The 21,583-nt window shown below is 40.8% G+C and overlaps 2 protein-coding genes across 6 annotated transcripts in view; one reads left to right on the plus strand and one right to left on the minus strand.

Annotated features, from left to right (window-relative positions):
• HDHD2 (haloacid dehalogenase like hydrolase domain containing 2) overlaps positions 1-15,442 on the plus strand; it is a 28,345-nt gene extending 12,903 nt beyond the window's left edge. For all 4 annotated transcript variants that reach the window (XM_089497676.1, XM_089497666.1, XM_089497684.1 and 1 more), the window contains exons 3-7: positions 761-969; positions 8,068-8,152; positions 12,026-12,242; positions 12,346-12,409; positions 13,893-15,442. In XM_089497676.1, the coding sequence (XP_089353802.1) occupies positions 761-969; positions 8,068-8,152; positions 12,026-12,242; positions 12,346-12,409; positions 13,893-13,996 (679 nt within the window). In that variant the 3' untranslated portion in view covers positions 13,997-15,442. The remainder of the gene's footprint in view (positions 1-760; positions 970-8,067; positions 8,153-12,025; positions 12,243-12,345; positions 12,410-13,892) is intronic.
• Positions 15,443-18,547: 3,105 nt separating this feature from the next.
• KATNAL2 (katanin catalytic subunit A1 like 2) overlaps positions 18,548-21,583 on the minus strand; it is a 42,675-nt gene continuing 39,639 nt past the window's right edge. Inside the window, exon 15 of one of the 2 annotated variants that reach the window (XM_089497648.1) lies at positions 18,548-19,769. In XM_089497648.1, coding sequence (XP_089353774.1) covers positions 19,630-19,769 — 140 coding nt within the window. In that variant the 3' untranslated portion in view covers positions 18,548-19,629. The remainder of the gene's footprint in view (positions 19,770-21,583) is intronic. The other variant, XM_089497640.1, reaches the window with a different exon arrangement.

The following is a 21,583-nucleotide window of genomic DNA, read 5'->3' on the forward strand; positions in this document are numbered from 1 at the left end:
GGAGCTACTACCCTAAACTGTGACATACAGGATTCCAGCCTATAAGTGTTAAATGTTATTATTAATGTTTGCTTTGTGCAGGATTTCTGGGGATTTTGGGCAAACTGCTATTTGTGGTAATATTAAAATGCAAATGTCAGAGTGGGATGGAAGGAGTATCTAGTGGAATTTCCCCCTCTGTTCAACTGATACAGGAGTTTTCTAATGGTGCGTCAACGCCATAGAATCATTCATTCATTCATTCATTCAGAGTATTTATACCCTATTCTTCAGTCACAAAGGCCCTCAGAGTGTCTTAGATTGTTAATTTGACATGACAGTTCCATGCCCTGAGGTTTACAATCTAAAAAGACGCGGCACAAAAGGAGGGGGGAATGTCAGTGGGGAAAGAAATCAAGTCCAGCAGATACTGCCTATTCTCTCCCTCCAAGGCCAGGATGGTAGGAGTTAAGATGGAGGGAGTGATGATGATGGTGATAATAATAATGCAGTATGACACCACCTTAACTAACATGACTCTAGCCTACAAAATCCTGGGATTTGTAGTTTTGTGAGTCACCAGCACACTTTGGCAGAGAAGGCTAAAGACCCACTGCAGTATGTCTAAAGTGTAGATGCATCCTTAGTCTCAAAACCTGGCAACTCTATAAGTGCTGACAATTTCCTGTAATCTCTTGCATTTGAAGATGGAAACCAGAGCATATTTTGCTATGTAAATATGATGTTGGCCTAAAGTGTTTCTCGGTTTGTATTGGCCTAGGCTACGCAGTGCTCCTGTTACCATCAGGTTTGTAACTAACACCACTAAGGAGTGCAAGCAGGACCTGTTGCAGAGACTGAAGAAACTTGAATTCGACATTCAGGAAGATGAGATCTTCACATCCCTGACAGCGGCCAGAAACCTCTTGGAGCAGAAGCAGGTTAGGCCTCTATTACTAGTGGAAGACAACGCACTGCTTGACTTCAGAGGTATAGTAAATCAACTCCACTTTGCATGAATGATGTAAAACAGTTGGAGATTCTCCAGATTATATTGGGCATGTGCTGCTCCCATGATCCATTGGCTTTGCTGGTTAGAGTTGATGGGACTTGCAGTCCAACATTATCTAGACACCCAGAAGCCACATGATGGCAATTTGTAAAGTTTATTTTTAAAAGTTACAATTATAGACTGGCATTTACAGATTCATAACCTAGAGTGCCATGTGTACCATGATTGCACCTTAATATCAAACCCCATCTTAATTTCTAGAACAAGGTCTCGCATACACCAGGGAGCTCCTGGCATCTCTTACTGTATCTGGCATCTTCTGTCATTTCCTTCAACTGGAAAGAACTCTAATCTGTCTTTTGTGCTGTTCTAAAATTCTAAACATCTTGGATTTGTATATAGATGCATTCAATAAATGTAGAGGAAGGGTCAACAAAGTAATAGAGTTAAAATTGTGCATGGTGTGAAGAAAGAAATTAGTGAGAAGTATTCTTCTTCTATTGCAGAGGTAATCAACTGTGGCCCTCTATATATTTTTGGACTACACTACGCATAATCCCTCACCATTGGCTGTACTGGCTGGGGAGCTGAGGGAGGACAACCCAACCACATCTGGAGGTTGCCTGCCCTGCTCTAAAAACTATGTTGTACATGAAGGAACATAATATAGTTGACTCTGACTTAAGACTGCCCATTTCTTGGCAAGATTGATTCAGAAGAGGTTTGCCACTGCCTTCTTCTGAGGCTAAGAGAGTGGGATTTGCTCCAGATCAGCTGGTGGGAATTTGAATCTTAGAGTCTTAGCCCAGTACTCAGACCACGAAACCACATTGGTTCCTATGCTCTAATAATACAAAGTCTTATAGTACGTATAAGTCTTTTAATACATAGTTCTCTTTGTTGGCAATGATGCCAATTGGCAAGTAGATTCAAGACCAAGAAGATATAAGTATTTTTTACACAATGTTTATTTACTTTTTGATATTCTTGCTATGAGATATGGTCTCAGCCACAAATTAGTTGTCATTAAGAGGGGATTATACAAATTATTGGACAATAAAGTTACCAATGGCTACTGATCATGATGCTGTGTGCTGCCTCCAGGGTGAGAGGTAGTATGTCCCTGTGTATCAATTCCTAGGGAACATGTGCTCAAGTGTAAAGGCATATAATTTAATACCAAAGTCAGGATTGTTCACTCCATCATATTTCTGATTTCTGTATATGGATGTGAAAGCTGGACAGAAAGAATCGGCTGATTTAAAATGTGTTGCTGGAGGAGAATTCTTCAGATACCATGGACTACAAAAAAGACAAATAAATGGGTGTTAGAGTATATGAAACTTGAATCCTCCCTAGAAACCAAAATTACTAAACTGAGACTGCTGTGAGTTGGATTTACCATGAGAAGACAAGACTCATTACAAAAGATGATAATGCTTGGGAAGGTAAAAGGCAATTGGAAAAGAGGAAGACTGTATTGCAGGTGTATAGACTCAGTCAAGGAAGCCACAACACTGAGTTTGCAAGACCTGATTAGAACAGTTGATACAGGGTGACTTGGAGATCTGTCATTCATAACGTTACTGTAAGTCGAAGTTGACTTGATGGCAGTTAACAACAAGAAAATATGGTCTGACCCTCATATCTGCTGAGGCAAAAACTGATAGCAAAAACTGGATAATTGCAAACACTATATTTCTGCAAGAAGTTGACCATTGAGTTGCGCTGGAGGACCTCTAGATGCCTAGAGAAACCTTTCCCCCCCTCGGATGCAGGTCAATAAAACTGCAGTTGCTGATCCTGTGGACACATCAGATTGTAAATATGAAGAAAGATGAAGATGCATGTTCGCTTCTGTTCCGATGATGAGCTTCCCATTAGCATTTGACTGGCCACTGTGCAAACAGAATGCTTATGTTCTTCCTGTGTTTTGTTAACTGCAATAACCATGGAGGCTGGAAAATAGTTAACAGGTGGAGCTGGATTCATGTACAAACTAAGTATCCTGCAGCTTATGGTCTTTACATACAGAAAGGTGCTAAATTCAAGGTTTACATCAGGAGTAGGAATCCGTGAGGCTCTCCAGATGTTGTTGGACTACTACTCCCATCAGCTGAAGCAAGCACAGTCAGTGGTGAGGAAGTCTGGGAGTTGCATTCTGAAAACATCTGGAGGGCTACAAAATTGTTATCCCTGGTTTACATGTGGATTAAAATAGCACATGTTTATTGCAACATGTGAGACCTTTTAAACTTGACAGATCTTAAGGCTTCAGCATGTCTTGATCCAGCTGGATTAACAGGCCATAATACAGGGCTGGTGATCCCTGTTTGTTGTTCATTCAGGGTAGGTGCATGTGTGACTGGATAGGCCTTGCTCAGAAAAATAAATAAATCACCATTTTACCAAGGACTCATCTGTCACATGGCCTATGAAGGAAGCACAATTGCTTTATGAATTGCAATGGACCATTGCGATACTTAAGCAGAATTAGTTTGTCTGTGCTGTAGATTTTAATTAAACGAAAGCACACAAAGCCACAAGAATTTACAATTGCTTAATGGACTGTTTGCAATCGTTTGGTAAAATCTGTACAATCCATAAAGCTCGTATGTCCATGATGAGGCTGTTAAAATTCTTTTTGTTTGCTTTACTTAAAACTTATTACAGGGTGTCATGGTCTTCTGATTTTGCTTCCTTAGCCTAAAGCTTAGCTTGGGTTGTTTTTTGTTTTGTTTTGTTTTTTTGGTGCTGGTTTTGGAGGAATGGCTGTATGTGGTGTATTTTTAGGCAAACAGCTGGGCTGGGGGAGAAACTTTTTAAAAAACCAAATCTGGTGGGGTTGGTTGGTTTAAACCAGGTTTTTTGCATTAATGTACAGGACTACACTAATATAGAACTAAATCTAGAAAATTAAGTAGCAAAATGCAGTTCAGATTTTATGGGCACAAGCTTAACTAATAATTGTTCTTAGATTTGGAAGGATGAAATAGTGGGAAAAGTGGAGAAATTTAATAATCTCTCCAACTTCTTAATAATAATAATAATAATAATAATAGGATTTATTTATATGCTGCCCAATCACTGGGAATCTGGGTGGCTTACAACAGAGGGGATAATAGACGGTTCCCTGCCCTCAGGCTTACAATCTAAAAAAAAAAAAGCCAAATACTAAAGACTACAAAAGGATAAAGAATTGGAACTGCTTTCTTCTTTAATAAAGAAGATTTTATTAATAGAGCTTTATGCTATCAACTGTTTAATATAAAAACATAATAAAACAGCATAAACCAAATTGCGTGGCGCGGCTACACAGAAACAAAAGGACCGCTAAAAAGTGGCTCCTTTTAGTGCTGATGCAAACTGCCTGTGGCGGCACAAGAACATCGCTGCCATGTGCGCCTGTCTGGAAGGTGTGTGGCAGTGACGTTACAGCTGTGCACGCCATGTATACAGCGCTGCACAGCTGTGATATCCTAGGGTTGTGGGGCGTCTGGAAACGACACCCCAAGGCAACCCTAGCACGTCGCCAGGACGTGCTAAAGGGCTCATGTGTACAGGGCCTAAATAAGCCATACACAAATGAAATATGTATAAATGTATTGTTATGTGTTTGTTCTAACTCTTTTTTTCCCTATATTTTGTATGTATATGTGTTTGTAATAAAAAAAAAATTAAAAAAGAAGAAGAAGAAGCCGGTGAGCTTTGAAAGCTTGCATGATGTGTTTTGTGCATTTTGGTTAGCCAATAAAGTTATCTCTCTTTTATGGATTCAAAAAAAGTGCTGTTTTGAAGCAGGTTGTTTGGGTTGAATTTAGGTTAACTGAAGGATTTGTTTCCAAATGACATTTTTTGCACTATAAAATAAAGTGATTAAAAAGAAGCAATTGACACTGGATACTGGCCTAACAATGAACAACTCCCAATAAACTGTTAGTGATAAAATGTTTAAATTCAGTCCTTGTTGTTCCAGTAAATGGGTTGGAAAATAGTAATAGCCAGACTTTTTAAAATATGAATAATCAATTTTAAAAACGGAGGTTTTTTAAAGTCATTTGCTTTAAAGTTTAAATCAACCACTCCAGATTCATTTCCTGCTCCTTTGTAATAGAGGACAAAGTTTGCAGAGGCAGACCCACCAGAGTGGTTAGCAAATTATTACATCAACCTGGTTTAAACCAGCCAACCCTGGCAAACACTCATTTACCTCTGCATCCCTGTGCATTTTCGCCACCCTGATCCAAATCAGTATATTTAACACTGACACATCTCAATCAACACAGTATTAGATGCCTTTGAGATCCAGTTTGTCTCAAATCCTTTGTGAGTCTACAAGCCTCTTTGTTAGGAAGAGAACACTTAATTTCTCAGGAAGCCTCTATGCTTTTGCCTCAGGAAAACTTAGGTGTTAAGGTAAGATATGTCAGTGCAGTCCCAATTTAAAAGAAAAGAACCGTTTTACCTTTGTTGGAGATAGAAACCTCAAATAGTAAAGTTCCAATCCATTGGGTCTCTCTTTTGGATCCCCTGTGGTGACTAAAATGCAATATCTTCACATCCAGAAAACATATCCAGGATAGCTGTGTTGGCCATATAGCTAAGTACAATATCAAACCACTACACCATGCTGGCTCTCTGTACTGAGGTATGTTTACTCATTTACTTTTTCATATTCCCATAGAAGACAGGACTGGGTTGGGATGGGGGTGAAGTTAGACATCTGGACAGTTCTCACACAAGAAGGCTTTGGCCATTTTGGGTTAGATGCAGGGCAATGCTCAGCCCCACCTGCCTACCATTGTACAGCTAAGCAAAACCATTGTACAAGGAGAGAATGGGTACCTCCCTGTACAAGACCCATAAAGTACTTGTGTTGGTATAATTCCTTGTTATGCTAGTATGTAAATCATCAAAAGAATTATGTCCTTCAAAAATGAGTGAAATCATTTCAGATGTTGTCTTGAATGTCAATTTCAGTGCGTCATGACTCTCCCATGCCTCCGCATACAGTTTTTCTCTCTCCCCAATTGTCCGTAGTTTAAGTACGATGAAAGATGTTTAAGCTCCTGTTACTAACTACTATGGAATTATTTTTGGATAATCTTCATTTAAGATTGCTTGCAGTTGGATGACCATAATCCATTCTTTGACTAATGGATCCAGATGCTCCCAGGGGATGTTGCAAAATAAATACATTAAATCCACACTGGAGGAGCTCCCATTTCTACATTTAAAAATGGGGTTTACATTTCGTAAGGTTCAAGAGGACTTTATGGAGACATCTTATGGACTTCTTAGCACCTTTCACAGGGCTGTCCTAGGCTTAAAGCAGCCCTAAAGACAATACTAGACATTACCTTGACAAACATACGTTGATAAGGGAGCACTGAGAAAGATACTTTCCCTGTTCAGCACCCGGTGATTCATATCTACAAATATTCTACCCAGGGAGCTCTTTTACCAACTGGAACAACACTTGATGTCAAGGCTGGAGGACAACTGTTTTAAAAGACCTGAGTGAGGATTATCTCCAGGAAAAAACTGGTGGTGGGGGAAGGACCTCTCTGCTTATCATATTTTGCAAGTGCCTCCCTTCAGCCTCCACAAGAATACTGTAGAGGTTAATCCTGAAATTAATAAACCTAAATTGTTTCCTAATTCAGCAGATAACAGCCCTGAGTCTGCAAGACCTAAGCAGGGCTGTTGATAATAGGGTTACTTGCAGGTCTCTCATAAGGTGAGCATAAGTCAAAGTCAACTTGAAGGCAACTAACAACTGAAAATGAGCCCATTGGCCACCATCATTTTTAATTCTTCCACACTCAGAGTCCTTCATGGCTTAGGCCCAGCCTATCAACAGGAGCGCCTTCTCTCATATAATCCACCCTGCATGCTTAGATTGTCAGGTAAAAACTTGTTGTAGCCAATAAAAACTAGGCTTACTACAGTCTCTCAAAGGACCTTTTCTTCTGTTGCCTCTAAACTATGCAATGACCTGCCAGAGGAGATCCGGAATATTACCAACCTTGACTACTTCAAAAAGGCGGTCAAGACAGATCTCTTTCGGCAGGCCTTCCCAGATTAACTTGACTGCTCCATCAGCTGCCCGTCTGCTTGATTTTGTTTATTGGTATTTGTTTTGAATTGTCACTTTAAATTTGAGGGTGGGGAGTCTTTGGGTTATAGGGCTTTTATGATATTAATTATTATTTTGTATTTTAATATTGTTTTAATGTTGTAACCGCCTTGATCCAATTGGAGAGGAGGGATATAAATATTATTATTATTATTATTATTATTATTATTATTATTGGGTTGAAATAAATGCTGATGAAGTTTTCTGCAAACTGCTTAGAATCTTCAGGGTATGACAGGCTATGAATAAATAACTTTTTTATTTAGCTGCCATGAATTCAGTTTGATCGAAAAAATGGGAGAAGGAAAACAAACTGATAAAATTAACAAATATTCTCCAGACCTGAATTTTCGCCATCAAGAAGGCTTTCATTAAAAAATATGATTTTCTTCACTGAGGGGTTCTCCACATGGGCAAAAGGCCTGTGTCCCCCCTGGCCTCAAGTCATCTAATTCAGAGGATGCAGGCCAAAACCCCAGTGCGAAGATTTAGCTCGATCTTGCTAGATCAAGCACAGATCCGGTGGATCCAGCCTGAGCCTGGGATAAATAGGCTCCAGATCAGATCAGTTTGATCCCTGGTTTGCCACTGAGTTTACAGGAAACTCCGTGTTAAACTCTGGATGTTTGCACTGCCCCACAGGCTTCTTAACAAGTCTGGCATGGAAACAGGGTGCCTGGCCACATGGGTGCAGCCAAGCGCCCCGTTTCCACATCAGATGTGGCTCCAGAGAGCTCCTCTGTACCAGTGACAAGGTAAGGAGCATGTACCAGATCCCAGGTCAGCATGGGGATATATGCATGTAAACATCTGCCTGTCCCCACGCCGATCCAGGGACTAACCCAGCTGAGCACCGAGACCCACAATATCCAGGCCCATCTGATCAGTCCTTAAGTCACAGTAAGGCTTTGCTATAATGGTTTTTGTTTTGTTAAAGGAATAGAAACAAGCAATCCTAATGCTGTGGTGATAGGGCTGGCTCCTGACCACTTCAACTATGAAATGATGAACAAGGCCTTCCGGTAAGTAGGAATAATACAACCACATTAAAAAACAAAACAAAATGTTCTTATAAATTTTTCTTTTTCAGTGTTCAGAAATATCCATTCTTTGAACCATAGCTTCAAAAATCCACCAGATAGCATTATCAGTGGGCAGCAAGATCAGTTGGAGAATTCTGGGAATGACAGTAGAAAAGAAAGGGCAATTTCCCACTATTTCTTCCTTGATAGAGACTGGGGAAGAAATTTGGTTAGCATTTTTACACAAATCATCCTAATTTGTACTTTCTGGGCTAAAAAAGCAAATCAGAATGTAGATACAGTATCTTTTGCTTTTTGCACTTCACTATTTGTTGGCTAGGAGTTCCCTGATCATACACACATACTAAAATTTTGGTAAAAACAAGATACAAAAAGACACACGATAGACATAATTGCTTGCTGAGGAAGAAGTTTTTTAAAAGGGTACAAAAACAACATGCACTAAAATACATATGAACCTTTCGCTTGGATTTAAAATACCCCATAAGCTCATGCTAAATCAGGAGAGAACAAATGTGTGCTTGAAAACATGTGAACGTTATAGAAAGCAAAGCAATCTAATTCATTCACCTCTGATCCTCATTGGATGATAATACAGCTGATGCAAGTTACATTTCTTCCTGTCATAAAGATACACCTCCAGATAATTATATGGATAAACTATCTCGAGTGTGTTTATAGCTGGGATAAATCTTAACAGCTACGCAAGACGGCTTGGTGGTTCCTTCAGTTTTAGGGGCTTTCAAAAGCATCATGAGTCAGACAGTTCCCTTTTCCTGACAAGAAGAACTCATTTGATCCTGGTGAAAGACTGATGTAAAGAAGCCCTGGCTCTTTTATCAGCACCTGTTGTTTCCAGTGGGCTACAACTTCACAACTCTCCCCCCCCCCCAAGACATCCTCAGACCTGAATCAGTCTAAGGATGGAAATAATGCCCCAGGTTCTTCTATGAGATGCTCTGAAAATTAATTAAATTGCGGGAGAATGGGATGGAAATCCATGTAATTAAGAGTTGGGCAGCTTCACGACACCTTCAGGTCTGAGGTGGAAAATCTAAATGGCAACTAGAATTGCTTAATGGCTCTTGTTGTCAGGGATGTCCCCTATTTGAGATCTAGAAATCTTTTCTTTTCATAGAGACTGAATAAGATGCCAAAACACTATTTTTGAATTTGGGCCTTTCATAAGGACTTTGGTGCATTCTGTAATTTATGAATGTGGACAAAATGTTAACTTTACAGAGAAACATATCGCTGTATTAGTTGAAATCAATACTTTCATTTTGTAGTTAGTTAGGATACAAACTTGTTATTAGTTACTTCCTGATTGTCAATTCTGTATATCAAAAATGTCAACAGTCTCCGACTGCTGTTTTGAAAATCTGGCAACACTAATGGCATCCCACCCTTACAACTTTGCACACTACTTAAAGTGGAGCACATTTCCTTAGCACAAGTGTGGTGAACCTCTTTTAGCTTGAGGGTTAAACTCTTGTGGACTGAATTCCAGTGGTAGGCAAGGCCAAAGGCAAAAGAATGGGATTAAAAGTAGCAGCACAATGTCTTGGTGGCAAGAGTTGTTCAACAGTGAGATATACTGCCTCAGTGGTAGTGAGCTTGTTCTTCTTTGGACATCATTACACAGTGTTTGGATGGCTGTCAGAAACGCTTGGGGTATGTATTTCTGCATGGAAGGGGGTTGAACTAGATCTCCCTTGTGGTCCCGTCCAATTCTATAATTCTGTGATATTTTAGCATAAAACTCTCACCACCAGTAAGTAAAATGGGTATTTCCTCCTTTTAATGTACAAAAACTGGGAAACCACCAAATGGTGATGTCATAGAGAAGAAGGTGGATCTTCTAGGGAAGCCTGGGCATCTAACAGTTGTGGTGGTGATTGAGATTTTTTGATACCTGTTTAAGAAATTATCCAGCACAAGCGAACAGGATCCATGCAAGATGCCTCCTTGCCTCTGGGTGAGATCTGTCTGTCTCAAGCTGGCCCATTTCCTTTGACTGGGCCATAAGCATGATATCTTGACACACACATTAGAGCAAGGTAGACCTTATTTAGAAGACCCATTTCTTGTGGTCCTCATGTTTGACATCTCAGGATAACTGCAGCAGTTTTATTAAGACAGGCCCAACTGTTACCTTGCCTTGGTGCAAAGTGATCAGGTGGCGGTTGGTGCACATCCCATATGTCCTCTGAGCATCACCAACAGCCTGTTTGATATGCACAAGGGGCCTGAATCCCACTGAGGTTCCCAACTAGAGTGGAACCACTGAATCGCTTAGTTAAAGGATGAAATAACACTTGTGTAGTATTCATTGATCAAATGATTTTAATCTCATTGAGGATTATAAGATTCAGACCAAGAGCTTTAAATGGACATGCTGAATTTTTTAAAAAAAGTTTTATTTGAGGTGTTTTCAAATTAATTTAATATAGGGGCTGTGCAGACCGGTAGGAAAAGCTGGGTTTGGGGGGGAGGGGGGAGTCCGCATGACACAGCACTGAAAGAGCGCTGTAAAGCTGCGGCGCCACCCTTTGCAGGGCACCTTTTTGTGCCCTGCAAAGGCCAGATCAGGGCCGTGGCATGTGGTTGCCATGGCCCCGATCTGTTTGCACAGCCCCATAGTGTGTCTAGCTCCAGATGGAGACAAAAAAATATATATCACGCAAGCAGTTTAAACAATTTCCATTGTAAATTGCCATAGTATTTTCCTCCTGCTAAAAAAGAAGGGATTTTAAAAAAATGTTACAAATATTTGAAGGGGGGGCTGTTTTTAATATTTTAAATATTGAATTTTATTTTCTATAAGTTGTCCAGTGAGTATTGCTGGAATCTTGTTGGATATTTTATACATGCATCTTATGGTCCTCTGAGGCAGCGGTTGGACATTTTTGTCCAGTGCAGAACAAGCAGAGTCAGTTCAAGGTTGTGGAAAGAGAGCTGCACATGTGATGCCACTGCATATGTGCACACTGGAATGTACATTGACTAGTTGTGAAATGCACATTGGGTTGTTCAGTGTTTGATAGCACATATTGGCTGGCTTTCTGTTAGTGACATAGGCATGCACATTCAGGATGAATGATTTCCCATAGTGGGACAGATGTATTCTGCTGACAGTGGTGGAAGAGGAGTTGTGCATACAACCCTTCTGCACATTGCATTGTGGTTTTGCACTGCACACTGGCACCTAGTCATTAATATAGGGGCTGTGCAGACCGGCAGGAAAAGCTCCCTCGGAGTGTAGTGGAGTCTCCTTCCTTGGAGGTCTTTAAGCAGAGGCTAGATGGCCATCTGTCGGGAATGCTTTGATTTGGATTTCCTGCATGGCAGGGAGTTGGACTGGATGGCCCGTGCGGTCTCTTCCAACTCTATGATTCTATGATTAACATGTGTTGTGCAATGTTGCTATTCTGCATGTGGGTTGCATAGAGCTGATGCTGCTTCAAGGAGATGTTGGATTGCAACCTCAGTTTGTGACTCTACATGCAGAGCTTTAAGATGCATAACCCTAAAATTAATAAAATAAAAATAAAATTAATGGGGTCTTTATAAGTCAATAGGGGATTTGAAGTCATGCACACAGACCCCCCCCCCCTCCAAGGTAGCATCTCAACCTATACACTGATGAGAGTCTAAAAAAATATGATAAGTAAAAATAATAGTGAAGAAAACCTGGGGCTGTCCTTGCTTTCCCAACTCCCCTAAATGATGGAGTTACTGTTCTATCTTGTCGTTTTCTTCTATTTCTTGCCTGTCTGAAAAATTTCTGTATCTTACACTTCAAGATCTTGGTCGCTATTCACATTGTTCTTTCCCTCTTCCTCTTTCAAGGCTCATCCTTGATGGTGCTCCTCTAATAGCCATACACAAAGCAAGATATTACAAGAGGAAAGACGGTCTGGCCCTCGGTCCTGGGCCATTTGTTACTGGACTGGAATATGCCACAGATGTGAAAGCTACTGTAGTAGGGAAGCCAGAGCGGACATTTTTCCTGGAAGCCTTGCGTGGGACCAATTGTGTACCGGAGGAAGCTATCATGATTGGTGATGTGAGTGCCTCAGTTGTTCATCTGTCTAAAGATTCACCTTCTTTGCATTGTGTTGAAAACTCCAAGCTCACTCAGACAGATATTTTGTCTTGTTTTGACCCAGGACTGCAGGGATGATGTTGGAGGGGCCCAGAATGCTGGCATGCTGGGAATCTTGGTAAAGACTGGTAAGTATAGAAAGTTGTGGATACTTGACAAATAGTTTGCTTGCAATCCAACATGCCCTTAGTATGGCACAGAAAAGGATGAGCGAAAGTGATGTTAATTTAATGGGTGCAATGAGTAAGGTTTTAAAGCAGAGGTGGGCAATTATTAGAGGATAGAGGATTGCATTTGCACCCTAGGATACTTTGGAGGGGCCCCTTCCACATAAACGTAATTTTTAAAAACCCTCTTTCTCCCCAATTTTTTGACCTCTAGGAGGAGTCATGAAAATGGCTCTGTCGGTCACATGTGGCTGATGGGCTGCATTTTGGCCACCTGTTGAAAGATATCTTTTAAAATTACTTCTTTCAAGGCATTTTTGATACTGTTTTTTTCCTTTGAGAAGTAAATGAAAAAGTAACAAGTGATGCAGTGAGTTATCTTGATGAATAATAAAAGGGAACAGCTTCCTAAATGCTGTGAGGAGTAGTGGATGCAAAAGGAATTGCAATAGAACCAAAATGAAAGATCATGGTGGTCTCAAAAATGTCAGCATGTCAGTCACTAAAAATACACAAGCTGCGAGTCAAGTCCAAGTCAAATCACTGAAGTGACTTGAGTCCAGGTTGAGTCTGAGTCAATCGACTTAAGTCTACGCCACTGTTTAAACCCATTGTTTCTAGCCCTGAACTTTGGAGCAGCATATAATTATGGGATGGCATCCTGTTCAGTATTTAGGATATTGTAAGCCAGACTTACACCATCATAAATATCTGAATTCACTTTTATGGGCATTGCACCATTGCACAATGGCCAAGAATGCTCCCAAAACTCACCTTAGAAGCCACTCGGTGAAATCAGCACAGGGATTTCCAAGGCATTGGGGAGTCATGTGGGGAGTGAAGAAATTTCCATCCCTTTCTGGCAATGAGGCACTTTGTGACAAGGCCTGGAATTACACCTCCTGATGCAGGATCTAAGCCATGTTTTATAGAATCCCAACAAAGCAACAGCCAGAAACCTGTTTGCATCTTTCAAATGGGTGAGTTCCCTTACAGAAGCAGACAGACAATTTAGTCTAAGACAGAACATCTGTATTCAGTTTAAGGTTGTGGAATGGGAGTTGCATATGTGGTGCAATTTCACATGCATGTGTGGATGTACATTACAAGTACAGATATATGTGCACATTCAGTTGCATGGTGTTGCAATTAACTAATGAGGCGCATTGTACAATCACTTTATTACTCGGTGTGTATAAAGCTGTGCTCTGTCTCCTCAATGGAGGATCTCAGCCATTGTGTACCAGCAAAACAGAATGGGCAGGGGGAATGATACAGAAACAGTAGTAAGTTAACAAGGGGCATACAGCCATTAAGCTGCGTCAAGGCCTCATCATGTGCTATGAGTTTGTTGTGTGCCAGCGTGACGGGTTATGCATAGTTGTCCAATTATGGTAATGCAGACCTAGTTTTTAAAAGTATAATTTTCCCGTTTTTCTTGTAGGGAAATACCGAGAAGCTGATGAAGGGAAAATTAATCCACCTCCATACCTAACTTGTGAGAGTTTTCCCCAGGCTGTAGACCACATTCTCCAGCATCTATTGTAAAGAAGACACAGAGGATTTGAGCATCACCTTTCATTGATAAAAACTAAAATATCCAATAGCATTCTTTGTAAGGATGGATATGTACAGTTTTCTTTGTTGCTACTCTTGGATGGACAGCACTTCAGGTGGGAAGATAGTGTTCAAATGCTTTCTCCCCCCAAACGAACAAAAGCCTTTATCCTTCCCACCTTTAGAAAACTAGCATGTCAGAGAAAGGAGTGGAAGTGTAACCTTCCCTTCTAGAGGGCTAGTTTTCTAAGCACAAAAAGGCTTGATTAGAATAATTCAAACATGCAATCCTAATGCATACCTCCATTTGCAATTTGTAGTAGTAAAGCACGTTCCTTGTGTAGAAATAAATCACATGCCTTGCAGACTGCATAGCTGTTTTTACTGTGATACTGTACTAGGAATCAGTGTCTCTTTCACACACGCATCCTCCGCTGTTGGACTACAGCTTCCAAGCCACAGGGTGGAATCTTTCTCCTTGGACATCAGAACTGTTTGTGCAATATTGGGACTGTTACACTTCTGTGCTCCTTACACTGACAATACCTGACAACTTTCCTAAGTCACTTCTTTTAATGAGTAATGAAGGCGCTTCATAACTGTTTCAAAAAGTCTAATGTGGAAAAGGCTAGAAACACAAAAAAGCTTTTGAGAGGTTCTAATTTGTGGTCCCAATTCCCACCTTTGTTCCAGAGGAAACATGCAAAGAAGCTTGGTATTGAATTCTTAGTAGTACACAGCAGCCTTCCTTTTACAAATCAGATGACTGATCAACATTTGCAAATGTGATTTTGGACCCTTTTCCAGATGCTCAGGGGTAATGGGAGTTGTAGTCCGAAGGGGTTAACTCTTCAAAGCCCTGCCCTTGATCCATCTCACCCTCTACTTACTACTGTGATTGGCAGCAGCTTGACAGGGTCTTTTACACTAGAGACGCCAGGCAATGAACCTAGGCCCTTCTCTGTGCAAAACAGGTGCTTGGCCCTTCCAGTTCTAAAAATATTCCTCATTGTCCCCCTTTTTACTCAGCAGGCCTGAAAACAAGGCTCTTCTAAATCCTAGGCAAAAACAGCAGTTACAAACATCTGGGAATTGGTGGGCATGGTTACTTAGATCCTCTCTTAGTTCTTCACTGTACGTCTTGTATGACCATTACATTTTACTTAACAGTGTACCTACAGTGTTACATAGCACAGACCTCCTCAATCCCACTTACTGGTAAGCAGCCTCTGGGATCAATGGAGGTCCGTTACAGATTATGCATTTTATTGTTTTATTGTTATGCATTTGTAACTGCCCAACAGGATTTTGGCCCTTATCTCCAGTTTTTGGCTTAGCTCAAAGCAGCCAGTAGTACATATACAGTGGTACCCCGGGATACGAATGCGCCGCCTTACGAAATTTCCGGGTTACGAAAAAAATCAATTGAAAAAAACATTTCCGGGTTACGAAAAAAATTTTGGTGCTTTTCGGCGCTTTTTCGCACGAAATCGCGGCTTTCGCTATTAGCGCCTATGGCTTTTTCGGCTAGCGAAAGTTTCCGGGTTACGAACGCGGCGGCGGAACGAATTAAATTCGTAACCCGGGGTACCACTGTATATTATACAGGTACACCTCAGTTGACAAAGCAGATATATGCCTAGTCATTACTTCTTTAATACAAAATTAGATACCAGAGGCAGAAATATCATGGAAAGAAGAGAAAGATTCCTATACCACGAAGAAGAAAAGCCATTCAACATGTTGTAGCAAACTTTTTACTCAGAACACTATAAACATATGAAATGAAACTATGAGACAACCAGTTCAGATAAGCCTTGCATAAGTAGTCAAAAACATTTTGAGCCTTTTAGAAATGTATACGTCTATGCTTTTCTTTTCTTTTTTAACATACTGGGGATATCTAGTGAAGCTTATCTGCTCTCCCATTTTCTTTCTGTTTTGCTCACTATGGGATTCTGGAGGCAGCTGCTGTTTACCTTGCCTGCTGTAGGCAGGCATGCATAGCTATAAATAGAATCGCACTCTTTTCAAGCTCTACCTTCAATGAATGTTTACTACAGACACACTACCAAAGCCCAGCACTGAAAGTGTTTCTTCCGCCTTTGTTCACAATCTTTCCAATGCTGACGCTGCTAACAAGCTTCCAGCTAGGCAGAAGACGAGGAAAGCGGGGGTGGCTGGATGTAAAAGGCCTTTGTAAAAAGGAACTTCACCATCAGAGATTTTGTTAACATGCTTGTCTACTACTACTACTGTTATTTTGCACCCTCCAAACTGCTGCATATTCACACAAGTGCTCTGCAAGCCTATCCAAATAAACAAGACCTTAAAACGAGTTCCCCCATGTCCAGCCTAATCTCTTGCCCACGGATCTTCCTCAGAGTTGTCCTGATGTGGACATGATGCCATTAACCAAGGTAGTGATGTGCTAACATCACCAGGTTTGTGGGGTTACCAGTACTAGGTCAGTGGCGAAGACTACTGGGGATTCCCTGCCTACTTGAACCAAAAACTTCCTGATTTCCAGGGAACTCCAATTTTAAAAAAATACATTTTACAGTAACAAATAGTTTGTTTGGGGTTTGTTTGTTTTTAAAGCCTCATGGCAAACAGAACAAGGAAGCACTCTTCATTCTGACCAGGCAAAAATCAAAGGATTCATTTTTCCAGTTATTCACCATAGGTAGCCTCTTTCCCTCTTCACTTGATCCAGTTTAAATACAAACAGCTGCAACTTAATCACCTATTCTTAATTTAAAGCCGCCTTATCATGCCTGGCTGAGGTTCTGTCACACCATTAATAGGGGCCAGGGTCATTTTTCAAATTTTATGTAAAAATTAAAACTATCAGGGTTTTACAGATGCTTTAATTAGGTGGTGTTATTAACAGAAATAGCTTGGAAAGAGACCCGGTGCAGAATGGTGTGTACACTATGAATGTCTGTAGTTAGGCTGCACCAGGGTCCTATTAGCTTGGCAAGGTTTCACTGTAGTGCGGGGTCCTTATCATTTCTGAACAAATATAGAGGGGGAAATTCTTGGGAAACCAGAGGGACACATTCTCCAATTTTATAGGGTTTTGCTAGTCCAGCTGTAAGAAGAAATTTCAGTTTAAACTAAATCCTGTCATTCCTGCATGTGTTAACACTGCAGAAATGAACTACATTTTATAATGACGGTAAAATGGCTTTTCTGGTCCATTTGCAAAATTGTAAGAATGGAAACCCATTATGATTACTTTATCATGCTCCTGAGTGTTAAACTATTAGACTGTAATGGTAGTGTTGGCTTTACTGAAGGAGGAGGTTTATGAATATGCATACATGCTTTTTGGAAGAAAAATACACCCAGGCTTCCTGTATGGAAGACATTTCCAAAACTGGTGTCCTCCACATGTGTTGGACTGCAGCTCCCACCATCCCCAGCCAATTCTACACACCGGTGAAACAAAGTTAGGAATGATGCACTGAAAATTCTCTTACAAAACAAAGCCATTTACCCCAAGTTAAATATTTAATTCTCACTCATTTCAAAAGGAAGAAACTTTTCCTGTTGAAATTAACAGAAAACAACAAAGGGAGTAAAGAAATTCTCAAGAAATGCCTGCTTGTATGCTAGCCTGACCTGTCTGGGGAAGATTATTCCTTAATCTGGGGAAAATTTACAAAGAAATATACAAACACACACAGTAACATTTCACACCAATGTGACATAATAAAGCTTAACTTTGACAAGATTCCAATATTTTTTGAAATGTAAAACATAATCCTTAAAGCATAGTTTGTAAGCTGCCACAAGAGTCTCTTGGGATCAAAGGTACAGATATAAACATGATAAAATAAGGGTTATGGTTCTTTGAAAACTTTGCACCTAATCTAACAAAATCTAATCTAACAATTACACTGAAAGAAGGAAATTATTAGCCTCCAATGACAGGTTCCACTGTTTTCAACTATTGGTGTTGTGTGCCTCCAATTCGTTTCCAATTTATGGTGACCCTAAGGCGAACCAATCCTGAGGTTTTCTTGGCAAGATTTGTTCAGAGGAGGTTTGCCCTTGCCTTCCCCTGAGGCTGAGAGCATGTGACTTCTCCAAGATTTCATGGTCAAGTGGGGAACTGAACCTTGGTCCCCCAAGTTGCAGTCCAACACTCAAACCACTATGCCACGCTGGCTCTCAATACTTTCAACTATTTGAGCAACCAAGTTTTGTTATTCAGAAGTATAATGCATTATGTATTCAGACGTCAATCTTACGGAGATTCCAAAGTCACTCTTGTGTATGATTACAACCATGGTTACAACTGTAGGAAGCTTGCTTCAAATTGTGGTTGTTATTTGCCATCAAGTGGGCTTTGATGTACTGTGAGACTAACTGAAAGAAAGAAATTGGCAGCATGAGCTTTCAGTCAGTCAACCTTTATTAAGCATAGAAAAACAACATGCATTTACAACAGCATGAGCTTTGGTACACTTCAGTCTACTTCCCAAATGCACCTGAGGAAGTAGACTGAGGTCTACGAAAGCTCATGCTGCCAATTTCTTTCTTTCACTTAGTCTCAAGGGTGTTACACAAGATTTCTCCACATACTGATTCTACAGACTAACATGGCTATATCTTTGAATTCTAGTAACTGTGAATGAAGGACCTCCAACATACTTTGGCTGGCATCTAGTTATGGATCTGGAATTATGGATCAATAACTGCTCTGTATTAAGACTACATAGCTTTACTGCAAGACTCTGTAAATGCCACCCGACCTCAGCCCACCTTCAGAGCCACAAGTCAACATCAGGCAAAAGAGATCCATTCAGCTGCCAAAAAGGACATGAGGATAGTTTTTCCAACCCTGTCCCAACAGTGACTAAGACTGCAACGAACAGAAGCATGATTACCATCACTAATCATTGTCATACGCACTTCATCTAATTCAACTCCATAGTACCCTTAGGTTACCAATGTATCAGCCTTCCATTTTTCCTCATTTGTTTCTCTTAGGGGGACAATGGAGTTGAATGAGAGGAAATGATAGGTTTACCTTAGTGTTGCCATCAGATATATACTATGTACTGTAGTTGTTTCGTTTGTGCAATGTCTATACTTTGCCTTTGCCTTGAAGAAGTAAATAAGACCCCAAAATAAATCCTTAGAGGTGACCAGTAAGTTTATTCTCCACAGTTGTTAGCCCCATTTATGTTAGTATCCCTGAGAAGAGCAGGTAAAACACCTGTCAGTTTGTTCCTCTAAAGAAAATCCTAGTAGAAAAATAATAGTATGATCAATCTGTGACAGATGGGTTCTACACGTCAGCTGGATGTCACAGAAATATAAAAGTTACCAATTGGTTTTAAGTATAAAATAATAAAGTGCAAAACTGTTTTCCTTGCATATTAATAAAAGGTGAGCAGCTGAGAAGAGAGATGGGGAAAAGATGTGAAAGAACAATTGCCAGTTCCCTCTCAGCCATCAAATGTCCTAGGCTGTTTTTCCTGTTCTATTTCAAAAGAAAAATAAAGTTTTAATACAGGTGTTCAGTCTCTCGCTTGTAGAAATTGGCTGTGGCTGCCTTATCCTTTGGATGGTTGAAATATTGGCTTAATGTTTCAGAAACTAAGTCAGACTCAGACAGACTCAAATTCTCTTTGCCAGTCAGTGTATTTCTGGCTTAAATTCTTAGCGGAGGGCTTGGTGTGTGTGATCACATCCAGGAAGTCTTCAGTGGTGACAGTGTCCAGCTGGATTACAGGCAGGGTCCCAGTGTCTAAAAGGAAAAAGGACATTGGCCTAAAAATTACATGTTTCAAAGATGGTCAAGGGAACAAAGACAGAGGAGGAAATTATTCAAGTCTCCTTTGAATGGCTTGAAGCCAAAACAGTGATAGGACAATAGAGCTCCAAAGGTACCCATACCATCACATCTGAGGCTAAAATTTGCTATTCACACAGACTTATTGCATCCTGCAAGACCCCTTCCCACTTAACATGTGATACAGCTGCTAGAGAGGACAATCCTTCTAAGGCTGCATCCACACTGCAAAAATAATCCAGTTTTTATGCCATTTTAACTGCCAGGACTCAGTGCTATGGAATTCTGGGAACTGTAGCTAGCTGTGGCACCAGAGCGCTCTGACAGAGTAGGCCAAAAGTTTCACAAAACTACAAATCCCAGAATTCCATACCATTGAGCTGTGGCAGTCAGGGTGACCAGGGCTGCACCCGCAATGTAGAAATAATCTAGGCTGACACCACTTTAACGGTCATCACTCAATGCTATGAAATCTTGGGAATTGTAGTTTGTTGTGGCACCAGAGCTCTCTGTTGGAGAAGGCTAAATGTCTCACAAAACTGCAATTCCCAGAATTTCATACAATTGCGCCATGCCGGTTAAAGTTGAGTCAGACGGGATCATTTCTGCAGTGCAGATGCAGCCTAAGACAGGACTGAACAATATTTGGCTTTACAGATGTTTTGAATGACAGTTCTCATAATCTTACCTCCAAGTAGGGCTAAGAAAGAACCCTGCCTGAAACCCTGGACAGGCATTGTTGCCAGTCATGAGTTGACAATACTAGACTGGATGACTTAATATGAGGCAGTTGTTCTATGTCCTATGTCACTTACTACTCATTGGTCAAAACTCACTATGACATAACAGCTATGAACAACCCCCTTGCTTGGTGAATAGCCTCTATATGCCTCCTTCTTCACATCCATTCACTGCTTTGTGGAGTTTGTGGAAGATTGCAGAAATGTCTGGCTATGACTCCATAGCCAGACACAAAATGAGGATCCACCAGGGACTGCCACGGTCTCAGCACTGCTGTAATCATTTCAGTCCCCTAGCCAGATGCTTCTACAACCCTGCCCACTCCCACAAAGTGGGGAATAACGGTGTTCGGGACTTCAGAGGCTGTTCACTCATTTATTTATTTTTCTGTGGGGGGTGGTGGCTTTGAGTGCTGAGGAAGGGAATGCCACCCCCTGCAGCACTAAAAAAAAAAAGGCCATATGTTTGGGTAAAGGAAACTGACGTTTGCATATGCCCCCAACAGGATGCCAGGCACTGTTAGAAGGAATGCTTATTCCTACAAACCAAACTCAAAGAACTGTGTTGGGATCTGCCTGATCCCCCTGTTACTGCAACACCAGAGAAAATGTGTGCATGCATTGTAGTTAACACACTTATTTTCCCTCCAGTTGAAACTAACAGGAGGGGGAAATGCAAAGAATGAAAAATGGTGGAAAGAAGAGAAAGAAACAACTCCCTCGTCCTCTTTCACCCTAGCCAACGTGACCTTAGGAAGTAGCAGTGCCTCTGCTGCAGGCTCTTTCCCACTCCTGCCAGATGATTTTGTCCATATTTTGTTTGGTGGCTAAAAGTCTGAGCTGTGATCTGAGAAGCCCAAATTAATGTCAACTTTAACTAACTTTAGCTAATCCTCTCTCCTCTCAAACCCAGTCTCCCTTCCCCCTCCATCTGCAATAATTTTACCAGGGTCTGCCTTCAGGGCTAGTGTAAGGATTAGTAACATGTATGTGAAGTACTTGGGACATTTATGGGCCCTGGATAAGCAT

The sequence above is a fragment of the Sceloporus occidentalis genome, unplaced genomic scaffold (genome assembly GCF_023333645.1).
Source record: "Sceloporus occidentalis isolate IW3139 unplaced genomic scaffold, rSceOcc1.0.p SCAF_1, whole genome shotgun sequence".
NCBI lineage: Eukaryota > Metazoa > Chordata > Lepidosauria > Squamata > Phrynosomatidae > Sceloporus > Sceloporus occidentalis.